A 16,137-nucleotide genomic window follows, 5' to 3' on the forward strand; every position below is an offset into this window, starting at 1 on the left:
CCGAGAGGTAGAAAGATCCATTATAAAACACCTGAGCTATTCAAACAACCCCTTACTTCCCTCTCTCTAACTTTCTCATACAAGAAACATGTAACTGTTCCAGCTCTTCTGGAATCCCTTAACCCCCAGCTAAAATGTCTGACAACAGTTTTTCTCCTCCAGCATACCTATTAAGTACTTAACAGCCTGGAATACCTACTATTAAATAATTCAGCTTGTAAAGAGATGTTGTTTTCCAAAAGGCTAAAACAATTACTCTACTAAATAATTTCACATTTTATGTAAGACAAATTAAAGTCTCTAATTCTGAAGAAAAAAAACAAATTAAGGAGATTCAAAAACTTAAAGTGTTCTAATAAGAAACTACTACAATCAACTTTCAGTTAAAGTGACATTCGCAGTAAAGCTATGATTTAAAATTTTACTACATTTCATTTTTATTTAACCTTCTCTTACTTTTTAAAAGCACTGCCTATGTTAAAAACACAATTTTTGCAATAACATTGAATTTAAAAGCACTTTCTCTCAGGCAGGTGTCTGGCAAAGGCAGGGAGAATTTTTACCTCTGAAGCACGAGCCCTTGAACAGAAGTGATTTATGTGGAGGTGCTGGTACAGCCTGACCTATTGCCAGGCGGAGGAGGCTACGCAACGCAGCGCTGAGTGCGACCAGACCTCCACGCACTCACTGCGTCCCTGCCAGTTCAACCTCAAATGATGAGCTAACCCTAAGAGTTCATTTTAAATAACTATATGGAAACGATGATTTCTTTTAGGATATTGTTCTAATGCTCAAGTAGCTTTCTGAGCATTCAAATATTTATTTCCAAGTCTGGAGTATTGTTTTTAACTGGACAGTAGGGGGAAATTGTTTATTTAAAATCTTTTGAGACCTCCCTGGTAATACTGAGGATAATATTCTGTTTTTATCAAAAAGAGTTTCAAATACAGAATAGTTGGGGTGCGAAGGGACCCTGGAGTTCATTTGGTCCAACTCCTTGCTCAAGCAAGGAGCAGCAAGAGCAGGTTGCCAGGACTGTGTGTAGTTGGGTTTTGCCTCTCTCAAGGATGGAGACTCCACAACCTCTCTGGGCAACCTGTTCCCGTGTTTAACCAGCCAAGTGAAGAAGTGTTTTCTCATGTTCAGATGGAATTTCCTGTCTTTCATTTTGTGCCTATTGCTCCTTGTCCCAACACTGAGAAGAGTCTGGCTCCATCTTCCTTACGCACTCTTATCAGATACGTACACACTGATAAGATCCCCCCTGAAACCCCTTCCCTAAGAGGTAACCAACATGTCAAAAAAGTCAACTGAGACTTTCTATTCCATAATCTATGAATCTTTGCAAAGTAATTCTTTTTATTATATTTTTCTTTGTACACAGTGTGTCTTGCAACTCCCATCTCTTATCCTGCACTATTTATTTCAGAAAAATTCATTCAATTTGCTTTTAAAATCCCTAAATATTCATAAAACTTGATGTATGTTTTTCCTCATGGAACAAAATAAGCCTGTGCAATACACACACCTACTCTTCTGAGGCAATCATTGTAACGTAACTTCCAAGCCTGGTACATTTCTAAGTCCCATAGCTGTCACTTGTTATTTCAAAATCCAAGTGAAGTAGGATCTTGTTAGCCCAAATTGAACACCCACTCACAGGAGCTCAGTTACCCCACTCACCCACACATACACATATGCACACACACACACATGCACCCAGTGAAGAAACCATTTGGATAAAACACATAATTCTACATTCTGCCCAAAACAAGAGCACATCCAAGGTGAATGCTATCTCTTCTGAAAAAAATGTTTTCTGCAGCTTGTCATCTTTTTAAGCATCTACTTTTCTAGCTCAGGACGAAGTCAGCAGCAGCAGAACTGAGCTGTTACCAGAAAGTTTGTGTAAACCTGGACTTGTTTGGTAACTCAACTGAAGATTTAATACCTATACTGAGTGACTCAAACAGTACATAATAGCTAACGATATCTCTGATGAAAAAAAAAAAAAGAGGCTGTTTTACTGAGCTAACGGAGACCGAAGCCTACAACTTGCTGCACAACCCAACAGCTCCTACTACTCCAGCAGACAGCAAAGCACAGCCAGGATGGAGGAAATTCTGTAACTGCCTTCTCAAAGCCCCTGTATGGTTGCAGAGCATTTGCACCTTTATAAACACAATAAGAATGAGAAAATAAAAAACTCCTCAACACGTGACCAGAGTTTAAAAAAAAAAAAAATTAACAGAGCATTGACAGCTAGGACAAACTGAAGTGATGCAGAAAAAGCATTAACTCATACATGGTAAGCAGAGTGAAGTGATCCAAAACCAGATATTGATGGCATCTAATGTGACTCTAAAACATCAAGGTCTAATTCAGACCTCCCCAACAGCCCAGAGCGACTGTGCGGCTGCTCAGCCACGTGCCTGAATGCAAGTGCACGTGCTGCACCAAATGATGTACCGTAGGTACGATACCCCTCGTCCCTGGGGGCTGCCTTCATTCCCCTGCTTCCCCACCGTAACCTCTCATCCTATGTATGTGCCAGGGAGTAGTAATACGACTGAAATATGCCCGACTTGCATACAGGTTTCCTGAAACAAAAGCAAGCTAGGGAGACAGTGATGCCGTTGCATGCTTGGTGTTGGTGCAAACAACTTCCCAAGTCAAACGAATGCTGCATCAAAGGCGAATCCTGCAGGGGCTGTGCTAAACCGGGAAGTTTGTACAAGCTGTGAAATCTGACAAGAAGAAAAAGCACAACCATATTATTTTAGAAAGAAACATTGAGAAAAAGTGACCCATACTAAGGAGAACATGCCAGAGGACTTCTGATTTCCTAGGTGACCGGTTTCACCTTGGAGCCCACAGAAAACATGGTACCAGTTCCCAGCACAGATGACAATAAACCAAGCACTAGGTGGCTTCTCATCCAACCAGCAGGATTCCAAATGAAGGGCTCAACGCTGGTTTCATAATTTCACACCGTAATTATCAAGTTATGTAAAAGGGTGAAGCTGCAAAAGTGAGCACTTTTAACACATGCACAGGGAAATTTGCACTGCTGTTATGGAGGAGACAGATAACTGTAAACAGCTTGTGCTAAAAATACTAAGCAGGAAACTGAACAGGTTACATACTCTTTTGGAGAGAAAGATTTCAGCTACAGTCACAAAGCTTGAAGTGTTTCCAAGCTCTAGCCTCAAAATGGTGATTCCTGCAACTCCTGGATGGAGCAACTGGAATCTTAGACGGGGGCCGCAGAGACAAAGGAAGCAACGGAAAGCGAAACCTGTGCTGGGAAGAAGGAATGAGTCATAATTTTGAAAAACTTGTCAAGTGTTTTCTGAGAAACAAAGGTAGAGAGGCAGAAAGTCATTGCATAGAAAGTGCTAGAATTACATCTACGGGTTTTCTAGAGCAATGAAACATCCCCATAGCATCAGCGGGGAACGAAATGGGGCGGCCGGTTCATGGGTTTTTTCAGGATTACCATTTCACCAGTACTGCAAGCGGAGAAGTATCCTTTCCTTAGCAAGGGGACATTCTTCTCAGCGGTTGTTAGTCGACCCTTCTCCATGAATGAGCTACCCAAAGCCTACTTAATTATTGGAGATTGGTGCATGAGAAGAAATACACCTCTTAACTAGCACACACTGGCGTGTTCTGACAATAACACAGTAACGGTTTCAGGTCCTGAGCAGAGGAAGGATTCAAGGGATACAAACAGAAGTGCTAAACCAAGTACGAACAGGAATTTCAGTGAAGCTTATTTCAACGTGCCATGCTGTGTCTTTGCCTGCGACTTGAACGGGAGAGCTTCCCGCTGCACAGGAAGGTCTGCCCTAAGAGGTCTACTGCTCTGCCTGTCAGAGCCAGCGTGATCGTGTAGACGTCCGGCCTCAGCGCCCAGCGGAAAGGAGCAGCAGCAGAGGCAACGGCCGCATTACAAGGAGGGGCAGCGTTCCCAGGCGGATTTGGAACGGCAGATCGCCGTCGAGGGTGCAGCTGGGAGGGATGACAGGCACAGCGCGACGGCCCAAGACAGAGTCGGCACGTTCTACATGGCACGAACCGCATCCTGTCACTGGAAAATATGCTCAAACACAGAAAAACTAAAAACAACCTTTTACCAACTATAACATGCTGCTACAATGAATGCATCTCAGTCTCCCTTACATGAAACAATCAGCCAAAAAGGTCTTAAACCTCCTTTATTGCACCAGACTCCTAGTGATACACAGTTTGTGTCCTGCGGCCATCTAAAAAGTACTTGTGTGGTGTAAAGTGAAAATCTTACGGATGGGAGCCATAGAGTGACCCATGAATAAACAAAACAGCGTCTAGTTTTTCTTGCCTAAAGATGATCCAGTACATCCTTTGGGACTGGCAACATATATACATACAGGATGCACTAGACCATTTCTGAATTATGTATTTTAGGTTGCAAAGTCACCCTAAAACAATCTAAAGTATTTTGCACAAATGTAACAGAGCAGATGGCTGATGTGTTAAAACCCTGGCCTTCAAGGGCTGGCACTCATAACAGATTGTGAGTGGCGACAGAGTCAATTCACATCCAGAGTTCCAGTTATTTTGCTAACGAAAACCTTATCAAACATGTCACCTCAGCTCCCTCCCATGCTGCCACAAATGCATTAGTGAAAAGATTTATTCAGACATTTAACCAAACAATTGGTGCTACAAGCCAGGATAAATGTGGTTTACAACACAGGAGTGTGCATTTTCTGCTGGCCCACACGAATGCAGCCCATGCCGCTACAAGCCTGACAGGAGCAATGTGGTGTACAAGATACAACTTAGGGTCAGTTTGTAGGGGAACTGTGGGAAAAAGTAGTGCAATAAAATTACCACAAATAGCCATATCCAAGAGTGCAGTTTTCATGGGAGTAGTGTAAAATTTGTTTTTAAAGGACAGTCTAGATGGTTTTTGAAAACTTAAGTGGTTCCACTACAAACTGGAGCTTCATTTTATTAAATACAAGAACTATCATAGGTCCATTTAACCCTGGATCTACGTTCATAATAGCCAGTAGTGAATACTGAAGGAATAAAGAGCATTTACAATGCCATAAAAATGCTTTCTACTAAGAAGACCTAATGAAAAATCTAGACCCTCAATACAACTGTGCATGGTGATGTGTGGTACACTCTCAAGGAGCCTTGTACCCTCGCTGCTACCACAGGTAACACGTAGAAATTCACAGCAATAGCAACAGTAATACCAGAAATTGCAGGCACAGATCCAGACACTACTAGGAGACCCCAAAAGGTTGATGGAAGACCTAGGTTCCCACGAACAACAGCAAATTCACTGCATATTACAGCAGAAATACAGCTTTATTTTGTGTGCACTTTCACAGCAGGGTAGGAAGAGTGCAAAGCCTTGAGGATCTAAGCACCTCTTCAGAAGGCCTGAGAGCCACCAAACCGTCCAAGGCCCACCAGCCATCAGAGGAGCCCTCCCAAGCACCGTAGCATAAGAGGTAGCTGGTCTTCATGCTCATCCAGGAATGAGTGACCGTGCTTATTCAGAACCCACCTTTTCCTCTATTCTTAACGTGTAGACAGCAAGGACTAAACAACTGCAACTTAAAGAAAGGAGTTCAAACTGCAAGTTTTATTGGGCTTTGGGGGATTTTCTTGCTCATCAGGGAAAAAACATGCTATCCACTGCAGGAAGTGGTTGCATGAAATTCTCTGGTCTACATTATGTCTTGCAGGAGGTCAGAGCAGAGAGCAGATGTAGTCAACTCTCACCTTAAAATCTATGGAGTAGAAGTAGGAATATTTTTAAGTAACAAAAGCTATTTTTATAAAGAGCTTTTTAACATGCTAAGGAAAAAAATTGTAACCCCCAAAAAGACGCATATACATTTTTTTTTACTTTTAATATAACAATAAAAAATAGTATGTTTACTGCTTTAGCTGAATTTGACCAATAATGCAAATAGTCTTTGTGTTGCATCTCTGCCTCAAATCCTAATCATGTTCTATCTTCCAAACTAATCAAATGTCCACTTTGAAAACCCTCCAGCAGACCAGGAGCCTGAGAAGGAATCTGTGGCACTTTCCCCTCCACTCCAGGGAAGGAGGTGGTAGTAAAAAAGCTTTACAAGTCTATTCTGATGCCATTATCTGATTTTGCTACAGCAGTCATGAGCCACTATCTTTCCTCGGAGATTAAACCTCCTTCCCTGTGCTGTTGCATAGCTTAAGCTACAATCAGTGGGCAACAACAAAATCCCTTTCATTTTATATGGTCAATATTCAAAGCAGGGAAACTTCCAAGTCACAGTTCCCAGATTGACATGCAAAACTTCAAAAGCTTCAAAGTGACCTCTCGAAAAAAACTAGATCAGACTTTAAATTTGCATAAATGAATCCATCTTAGTATCATCCAAATAAGAAGAGAGCAAACAAACGATGCTCCCTCCCTCTCCTTTGCTCCACTCTGCCTCTCGGACTCAGGGCGCTCTGACGGGAACACACACAGCATTGCTTTTCTTAAGCCCTCTTGGCCAGAAAGAAATTGCCAGTACATTATACTGGCGAACCCCCTAGCGGAGGAACAACTACTGCTAGCAAAAGCACTCTTGCCATTACAGCTTACATGTGTCCTCTGAACAACAAGCTTTCCTGGCAAAAGCACAATTTTGCTGGAGTAACTGCAGCTATACAACAGCTGTGTAATCCCACCTCAGGCATGCCACATCCTCATTCATTAAATCAATGAGATTTTTGCTCCAAAGTGCTAAGTCTGTTTTAAATAGGGGACTTAAGTTCTTTAATTCCAAGTAGTCCGCCCTGCGCCTGCTGTTTTATAACTCATGTTGGCAACAGTGATGAACAGAAAAGCCACATCAGGAAAACAAAGATGAACTTCACAAGGTAGAATCAAGTGACAACCGGCATCTACCCGAAGGACTGGTGCTTGCTTTGCTTTCCCTTCCCTTCCCCTGAGCACAGTTTTCCTTGCTCTCCACATCCCAGATTAAGCCCCGTTAGGTGCAGGGAGAAGACTGCTATCCATCTGAATGGAGGGGGAGCAGCCGCTTCGTGGTTTTACTAACAAAACATTCACTTATGCCTGGCAAGGGTTCATTCCAGGGGCAACAAACTGTACGGGGAAGCCAACGAGATGCACTTCCACCATCTGATGAGAAGTTACACCCAGAGGCCTCTGCAGTATCAAAGCCCACTGCAATAGAGCCAGGGAAGATGTACAGAAAGCCAAAAATCTCTCCCTGAATACCTGATGTAGCAAATAGGTGAGAGAACAAGTTAGCCTGGGCTGCTGGAGGAGGAAGGGCATTAAATAAGAACCAACACAGATTAATCGGTATGCACAATTACTGAGCACAACAAACAAAATCAGGACTAGTAAATCAGCACTAAACAGTAAGTGACATCCAATGACATCTGATGATATAAATTCGTGTTGTAGCAGTGATAACCCAAAAAGAAAGCTGCGAAATTCAGGCAGGGGCAAAGGGAGCTTTATTAGGGGGGAATTTTCCCAGAGAGGGCGAACTGGGGTAAAAACACAAAGATACTTGCGAAAAAAAAAAAAAAAAAAAAAAAAAAAGAGCTGGGTATAATGTGTAGGGCAGAAACAAGGGTACACAAAGTAATAATATAATAAGCTAGTATAGGTCAAGCTGACCCAGATTCAGAGCCGCATGTATGAGTGCATAGCTCAGAGGAACTACAAGAATAAGATGACATAGAGCAATGCCTGTTGCCGCACTATTTTGAATGTACTTGAGAAGGAGCAAAGGTACCATGGTCAAAGTAAGAATAAAAAGGACTCTATGAGCAATTTGAAATAGTAAGTAGAAAAAAAAAACTTGAAACTCTTGAGTATCTGTAAGCAAGACATTACAAGGTATGGTCATTTGGTTCTTTTGTCCTTGTATAGCAAACTTTTGTCTCACCCAAACTACTATTTCAAATGTATGGCATCTTTAGAACAAGTCTCATTCAGTTGTTCTGAATCATATTTAATTATCAAGCTTTGCATGCATTTGCACTCAAAGCAGGTTGGGAGGGTTTTCTGGAGGGTGTTAGTTTTTCTGTTGAAGAAAGATTTAAGATGCATTACAGTATGACAGTCTAATTACAGACTGCAATTGCAATTTCATTTACTTCTGTAGCATCTTGTGATGTTTAACATTTCCTGGAGAAACAATTACAGGACAATCCTAAGAAACACAATTTACCATCTGCAATCACACACACGCAAAAGTTGGTCCATCCAACTCCACATTTCATTTTTGATCTAGCAGTGCCCACTTTACTAATACCAGAGAAAAGTGTCTTTATATATCTTATATAGATACTTTATGCTACTCATATAGTATCTTAACTGATCTGCTATCTTAGCCAAAAGCTGAGTTCAAAATAAACAAATAAATTGCACAGCAGTATTTATCATGTTTACAATAGTAGCGTCTGCAGACAGAGAGAGACTGGGGCTTTAGTTTTCTAGATAGTCTATGGGTACAGAGTAGCAAACAGCTCCTTGGCCAAAACATCTGCATTCTAAGGAAAGGCTCAAAGAGGGTGAAAAGGATATAATACACAAGCAGAATCAACTATGAGATTGCGGCAAATGTACTGGTTACTCTGACATTGAACATAGCTCCCACAAGGAGAAATCATGCGTAAGCGTTGGCTAGCTTTCAACAGTCTTCAAATTAAGATACAGAGAAGAAAAATGATGGTGGTGATCTCATCTGCCTTTTCCTTTCCTCGTATAGTTTGTAGTATTGACTACAACGGATTTAATATCTGTCACTGGCCAGAAAAGGGAATGACGTCTGCAGTCATTTTGCACATTGCTTTAAGAAGGCAGCTTTCTCCAGAAACGCAACACGCCGTATTACATCAGTTTGTTTGTTGGCGGCTTTCCTCAGTCCTTTCTACTAACACACAACCTGAATGAGATACGGAGGTTACACTTGACAGCAAATCCCGTAAGGTTAGATGTTCAACCTCTGCCAATAATCACGCTAAAGAACATATCAAAGAGCATCAACATGTGAGCAAACCCACCTAAAGCTATGAAGCTCCTCTTTGTCACGAGTAACAGAAGCAGAAACTGGCCCATGGTGAGCAATCTGAAGACTGTATCTAAGGCATAGTCAACTTGAAGGATTTTTTTCCCCTTCTACTAAAAGCCCTCCTTGTCTGGTTTCCTAAGGAAAAGATGATGGTAAAACTGAATTGTGTTGGCTGAGCATCGCACAAATAACTAACAAGTCCATTTGTCAACCTCAGCCTGATTTGACAGATACGTACCCTCTCAAAGTCATTAACTTCCTAAAGGTTTACAGAAGATAGGTGTTTAGGTAGCAAATGTAGCCCTTAGCAATGCCTTCTCTGGGAGATAAGGCTACAGCATGATCCCAACCCCTATTAAACCTCAGAATCTGCGCGGAAAAGAGCCAGCATGAATGGCACCACGATGGGAAAAGCTCTAAGTGGTGCCCATACAAATCAGACATCAGATAATACAATCATCTCTCTCTCTCTCTCTCACACTTAGATATCCAATTTCAATAGTTCTGCTTCTCATGGAAATGACATTTTTTGAAGTGTGTAATTCCCATATCAAATGACTCTTTTCCCTTTAAAAGCAAAGCTCCTTAAAAATACATCCTCAGAGAGGCTTCATAAAGTCAGAGGCAGAGATAAGATGTCAGTCAGAGATAGAGTAGCTCCTGGAGGAGGTAAATAACAAAGGAGAAGCACAGATAGCAAGGCTGGTAGAGAAAATGACATTCTGGGGTCAAATCTCCCTTGCACTAATTGCACAGGAGTAAGACTGATATTGTTGTTTGATCAAATTTTTGGTTGTTATAGATTATCCACCTGCTCTACCTATGAAAACAGACCACCTGTTTTATTTCTCTTAAGACTGTCTTCTTTAATCGCCAGCCAAGCTGAAGACGCGTTACCGCCCGTCTTGCAGAACGGCATGCAGCAGCTCTGCCCCATGGCTCAGCTCCCCGGGAGCAGCTGCAGCCATTACCCAGCTGCAGGAGAACTTGCATAGATGTAATGAGGAGCCAATGGACCTGCTTTTAAAATGCCTCACCGCTGTGCTTATGGGCTCCCCAATCTAGCCTGAAGTTTCTAAGGTTTTTTTGCAACCTCCTTCCTCATTTTTGAGGAGCTGACAGGTTAAATCAGGGTACACCACATATTCTCTGTTATGATTTTAGAGTTCCAGCAGCAATACTCTATTTGGTGCCACACGAGGGTAGATAAAGCCAGGAAGTCTGAGCTGCAGCAACCAGAATAAAAGAAATTTCTCAGGCATGTTAGCAACCTATTGCTAATTTTTTTCCATCAACTTAAAACTGCAGCCAAGTATAACCATGAAATGATTGCTGTCCTCAGCCACTAACCTGCTGAGGAGTTTCTAGCTGGCCATCAATCTCATTCACTTCACTAGTGTAGGATGGAAGATGTAGACGAAGGACAATTCAACAAAATTAGCTGCTTCTTCTCCCAAATTTTCCAGCTGTGAGAATAAGCAGGTGCTCAGCTAGTGTCTCTCCTCCTAAACTAACAAGGCCAGATAGTTTCACAATAAGGTATAAAGAAGCAGGGAGACACCTCTCTACCTCCACCCTCTGGGCAAGTACTGCTCACAGACCATCCAATACCCCACGGTGCATTTTCATGTCAAGCTGTTCCTTTTTCCTCCAAGTACACGCTGCCCTGCACACAGACTCATACAGTCTGGCAGATACTACACCCACAGGTTCAAGTTGAAGTGCAAGTAAGGAAAATCATCCCTGGGAGCTCTCATTACTCCCCTCTTCCTTTCCAGTTACACTCAAGTAGCTGACTGCTGGCAGTATCCCTAGTGCACCAGGTTGGCAACATGGATTAGTGCAGTGCTTCCCAAACTGGGGTCCATGAGCCATTAACAGTTGCAAAGCCAGAGTAAGAGGCCCACAGCTGGTCCCTGGACCAGACTGTGGGAGCCCACAGGGAGTTCTGCTTAGGAACCATCAGGTTACTGCCTGGCCCGCCTCACCGTACCCACCGTTGGCGGTGCAGGGAGCGATCCTGCATCCTGCGCCTTACAGGAGGCTTCAGAGCACGAGGCAAGCAGTATGCAGGCTGGAGGAGGAGGGAGCACACAGAGAACCACGCAGATGAGCTCTTGGGCTCATTTGCAAACCTTCATTTGCATCACTGGCCAGGCATGCACCACATATTCTGAACTTTGCCTCAATTGGAATTTGCATTCACCTGCATTTTTCTAAAGTAAGGCAGAGGTACTTTTTTTCTAAACATATACTAGTGCATAACATTCAATAGCACTACCTGCCACTTCCTTGGCTCTGTGTTTCCAACCATTCTTGACTTGCACTTTATGTCTCAGAAGCCAAGACACATTGAGATACTTCTTTGCCTCCTTTCTTTTTGTTGCCATCTCCTCTCTATATGCCAGTCTTCTATAACATTGCTTTACAAATTGTGTACTTAAGTGAATTTTTCTATTGCCTAGAGTATTATCTCAAGTATCTAACATCAGTATTCAACTTTTGGATGGGCAAATTTCTACTAATCTAGCTAGTCTTCTCTAACACAGTACTCTCTAAGGAAAGCAAGAGCCACTGGAAACACAAGCAGTTTCATGTTTTTCCTTTTTTGAGTCTTAGTGGCTTGGGAGTTACAAGTTAAAGAAAGTAAGAATGCTGGCAAAAGCTAAGGGAGATTAAGGAGATGACATTTTGCTTTCTATAGTGCTCACACAGCCGTTAGGACATACCCTACATTTTTAAACAAAGTGGAGAAGATAAGCAGAGTCTTGGATTACAAACACAGAAAGCAAATAGTTCATTTTACCAACTGTCATAAAGAAACTCGGGATATTTTGAGGACAGATGTGGAAAGCAAATGCTCTTCCCCAGGTATTTCACAGTGAAATACAAATATTTCATTATGAAATAAAAATACTCTGCTTTGTGATCAGCTGAGATCTTTAGCTTCAGCAATTCAAACAAAAGAGAACTGAAGTCCATATAAATGGATAAAGTCAGGCAAATATTACGCATCAGGTGACAAAAGTTATTTAGGTAGCTCACAAGCCAGTGCAGGGAGACAGGGACCGCTGCCTGCAGCTGGCCGGCCTCCAGGGAACGACACCTGAATGGCAGTTCCCACAGCAGCAGCCCCGCTGCCTTCCAGCAACCCACCATCCACCTCCCCGTGCCTTAATGCCACGGGGCGGCTGCAAATGCACCCAGAGCAATTTGAGCAGGACTCTTCACAGAGGAAAGAGCTGTTCTAGGGGAATAAGACTACCAGGTTTTCGCTCTACATTAACAGCTCCTAGTGTGCTGCACCAATGGATGGCTTCAGTACCAATGCTGACAGGGCACCTCAGCCTCTGGCCCCTGCAAAAGGGGCTCTCTCCAGCAGTGAGACAGGGGAAGAGACATTTGCTCTATTTTCTTAGGTTATATGACAGCTCGTAAAAATTTTACAGCATGAGTGCAGCACCTAATCCAATAAAGCTTGCCAGGAACATTTAAAATCAAGGTCTCTGGGATTTTGTTTCCTCTAAATTCACCAGACTTACAACGAAGAGTCTTTTTCTCAGAACCACAACATCAGTCCTGCTGGAGTTGCACAGGGCTGAGGACTGCTATGACTTTGCCACCCCTCTGTGGGAAAGCGGGTTAAAAGTGCTGGGGAATGGGCTGTAGAGATGCACTAAACCAACTGCAGCTAATGAATAGGAACAGGAAGAAGAAAATGGAAACAGAACATAAAGCAGGAACAACTGACAACAGGCATTTAATTCATTTAGTGCAATGACTGCTATTTATACATGGAAAAAACTGCAGTTTTTATTTGGAGGTCAAAGCATGGAAAGATGCTGTTTCTCTTCCCACTTTCTAATGTCTGTCACTAACCAGATATCCACTGAAGTGTGCAGGGGAAGGCAGGATAAGACAGCAAAACTTTGGCAAGTATGTATTCAAAGAGAAATCTTGTCGTCTTACAGAGGCACCCCTCCTTTAACTTCCCAGGAAGCAAAGATGACAGATAACTGACAACAACTTTAAATACAAAACAGCAGCAGCAGCAACCTATAATCATTACAAGATTTCTGATCATTAGAAGTGGATTTTTTTTCTGCTCTTCCTGAAGATAGGTCAGCTTAAACCACTGCTTTTTAAAATAATTTCTTTTCAGTTGCTTTCTCCAGTGGGAAAAGTTGAAGAACTGCATGTATTATAACTACCTGCTGTGCAAACCTCATTTGGATCTGATCATCATCAGTCATTCCTGCTGTGCAGGTAGCATGTGAAGAGGAAACAAAACAGAAAACGTGCTGCAGTATTTGACACCACCCATTCCCCTACTCATAGGCTTTAGTTCACTAAAAACCCAGCTGACGTATGGTTATCCTCTCTTTACAGGACCCCTCCTTTTACTCTCCCTCCAAACGTTTGAGAATAGCTTTGACGGTTTTAGGAGAAAGACAAAAATCCTTCCTCCTCTCTCAAAAGATTAAGGCTTTCCTGGTGAAAAGCAACCAAAGGGATATGGTTGTGTGCAATCTTCCCTTTGTAAATATGCACACGTTACTTGTAGTAGTACACTTTTCTTAGCGTATGCATATGCTTCAGTGGAAGCTGAATATTATAAAAGGAATGAGCAGGCAGTGAATATGCTTTGTGGCGGTGCCAGGCATAGTTCTGAAAAGAGCTGCTCACGCCAGCAGCCTATTGGATTTCTGCAGTACATACTTCAGCTAGCTGACTGTGCTATAATCTCTGTTAGAGATGACCAGGAGAAGCGTAAGGCTTAAAAGGGCAATAGAGCTAGTGTCTCAGTCTTTTCCTGAAAGCTGTAGCTTAAGCTGGGGTTAACAGCAGAGGATATTTAGGAACCCCGAAGCAACATGAGTCAGAGCTGGAAGACAGACTGCAGTCTTACTAAGACATTTTCTACCAGCTTGTCTAGGGCTTAAGGAAGGCATCCTTCTTAGATTTCATAGCTCTGGTTAGCACCACACCAGTCCAGTGGACCTGCACTAGTTAACCGCATCCCGGTTCCTTGATGCAGTCAGGTCAGCAGAAGTTACCTGCGCTGATGTTTCCTAATGCACTAATAGCATCGCCCCAACAGCACTGCAGCACACCTGGCTGCAAACAGCTGTACAGGAGCACACACAAGAGAACAGCTCTTCAGCTGCTCTCTCTCACAACCCTCCGTGCATCTCTGACAATTCGTGAGAGCATGGAGAACAGGTAATAAGAAAATGATCAAATCTAATTGCAGTCCCACCCCCCTTCTGAAGTGCCAGAAGGGAATAGTGTCACTTCACAGCCCTCCTATTCCCCCTTAGCATGTTAATAAGCTGCTCTGAAAGAACAAGGCATTTAAAGGCACCTCCTAAAGACCTCACAACAGACCCTCCTACGACCTATGAGTCTGGACAGACTACTTTGAACTTGAATTCCGCTCCTTTTGTATTCTAGCAATTATGTTACTCCACTTTTTACACGACAAACAGCATTTGCAACCTGTACCCCTTGCTGAGCTCCTTCAGTCTCCTTCCACAACCTACACGCTCATTCACAGCAGTGAAATGCCCAACTAGCCTGCTTTCGCCAGCCGCCTCATTCATGAGAACGATGACGTATAGACGCACGCCCCCCCGTCCCGTCACCAGCGTCCTGCTGACGTGCACATGCCTCGCAGTGACTTGATAAGCTCCTGCCACAAAGTAACAGCCCCAACAGAAGCGAGGTGGGCTCTGCCCTCCCCTCGCCCTTCAGGAGGGACTGGCACCACCGGGACCCATCGCTGACGGGGCAGAGAAGGATGACCACCTGGAGAGTCCTGATACAGGCTTTAATGTTACATCGTGCTGAGCAGGCCATCCTCGAAACAGCAATGCCCTCTATAAATAGTCTGTTTTGCCTTGTGTTACAGTTGTGAAACACTGCTAAAGAGCAGGCAACGAAAGGATGAAGCAAACACCCCAGGCAGGTTGTCCACACAAATTAACAGTGTGGCCTAAACCCCAGCTTGTCCCAGTTCCAAAGGTCTAAGTTTAAAAGCATCAGTAAGTTCACCTTCCATCTCAGCAAGCAGAGACAAACGCAGCCATCTCACAGTTTCAAACGGGTACTCACCCAGAAGAGAAGGTTGAAGACAAACATTAGGTACTTGATACACTGCAGGCAGTTGTGAGCCATGCTGCACCTCTTCAGCTCTAGGAGAAAAATAAACGAGAGATCCAGGTAAAAGACAACGTACTTGTTTCCCTTGGGGGACGTGTACTTAGCCTTGGTGGCCTTAGGGCCTGGGTTGGTGTGGAATCCGAAAAAAGAGTTGCTGGCAGCCCCAAACTGGCCGCCATACATGCTGCTGTAGCGACGAAAGGCGCCATTGGGGAAACTGTAATCCTTGCTGTCCAGGGACGGGCTCCGGCGATACGTCGACTCGTCGGTGCTAGACCTGCGCATGGTGCCTTCCGGCGGTCCCGCCGTGGCGGCTGCTCTGACAACGGCCGAACGATGGTGCTGAGGGCAAAAGGTTTACGGTTTTCTTTCCTCCTCTCCGCTACGAATCCCCTATTGCTTTGCACCAGCTGTTCTTTTGTCTGCCATCCTGCCAAGGAGTTAAGCGCACCGTAAGGCAGCAAAGTTGCTGAAGTGGAGTCTGCTCAGCCAGGAGTTAGGCAGCAGCGTGCTTCCGAACGAGAGAGACTTCTGCACGAGCAGCCATGCCCTCCGGTGCCACGAGCGTCCCCCCCGGCCCTCCCCGCCACCAGAGAAGACACAAGGAGAGAGAGGTATACTGTACCCAGAGCAAGGGGGGTTAAAAAAAGCAAGCGCGCTCTTGCTTGGATCGCAAATGCCATACAAAAGCGCGGCGCCGCGCAGCGAGCGCTGCCGCCCAGCCTCGCGCGCACGGCCGAGACTCCGCGGGCGGCGCGCCGCTCCCGCCGCCCTTCCTCCGCGCCGCGCCGCGGCCCCGCGCCGCTCCCGCCGCCCTTCCTCCGCGCCGCGCCGCGGCCCCGCGCCGCCCGCGCTCAGCGAGCCGCGCAGCGCCACCCGCCGC

The 16,137-nt window shown here is 44.2% G+C and overlaps 1 protein-coding gene across 2 annotated transcripts in view; it reads right to left on the bottom strand.

Moving 5' to 3' along the window:
• Nucleotides 1-15,802, bottom strand: part of TSPAN4 (tetraspanin 4) — a 203,617-nt gene extending 187,815 nt beyond the window's left edge. The window contains exons 1-2 of one of the 2 annotated variants that reach the window (XM_062578026.1): nt 15,706-15,800; nt 15,207-15,596 (exon numbers count right to left, since the gene is read on the bottom strand). In XM_062578026.1, coding sequence (XP_062434010.1) covers nt 15,207-15,539 — 333 coding nt within the window. In that variant the 5' untranslated portion in view covers nt 15,540-15,596; nt 15,706-15,800. Of the gene's footprint in view, nt 1-15,206; nt 15,597-15,705 lie in introns of both variants that reach the window. The other variant, XM_062578025.1, reaches the window with a different exon arrangement.
• Nucleotides 15,803-16,137: the final 335 nt, after the last annotated feature.

Source organism: Rhea pennata, chromosome 5 (assembly GCF_028389875.1).
Source record: "Rhea pennata isolate bPtePen1 chromosome 5, bPtePen1.pri, whole genome shotgun sequence".
In the NCBI taxonomy this organism is placed as follows: domain Eukaryota; kingdom Metazoa; phylum Chordata; class Aves; order Rheiformes; family Rheidae; genus Rhea; species Rhea pennata.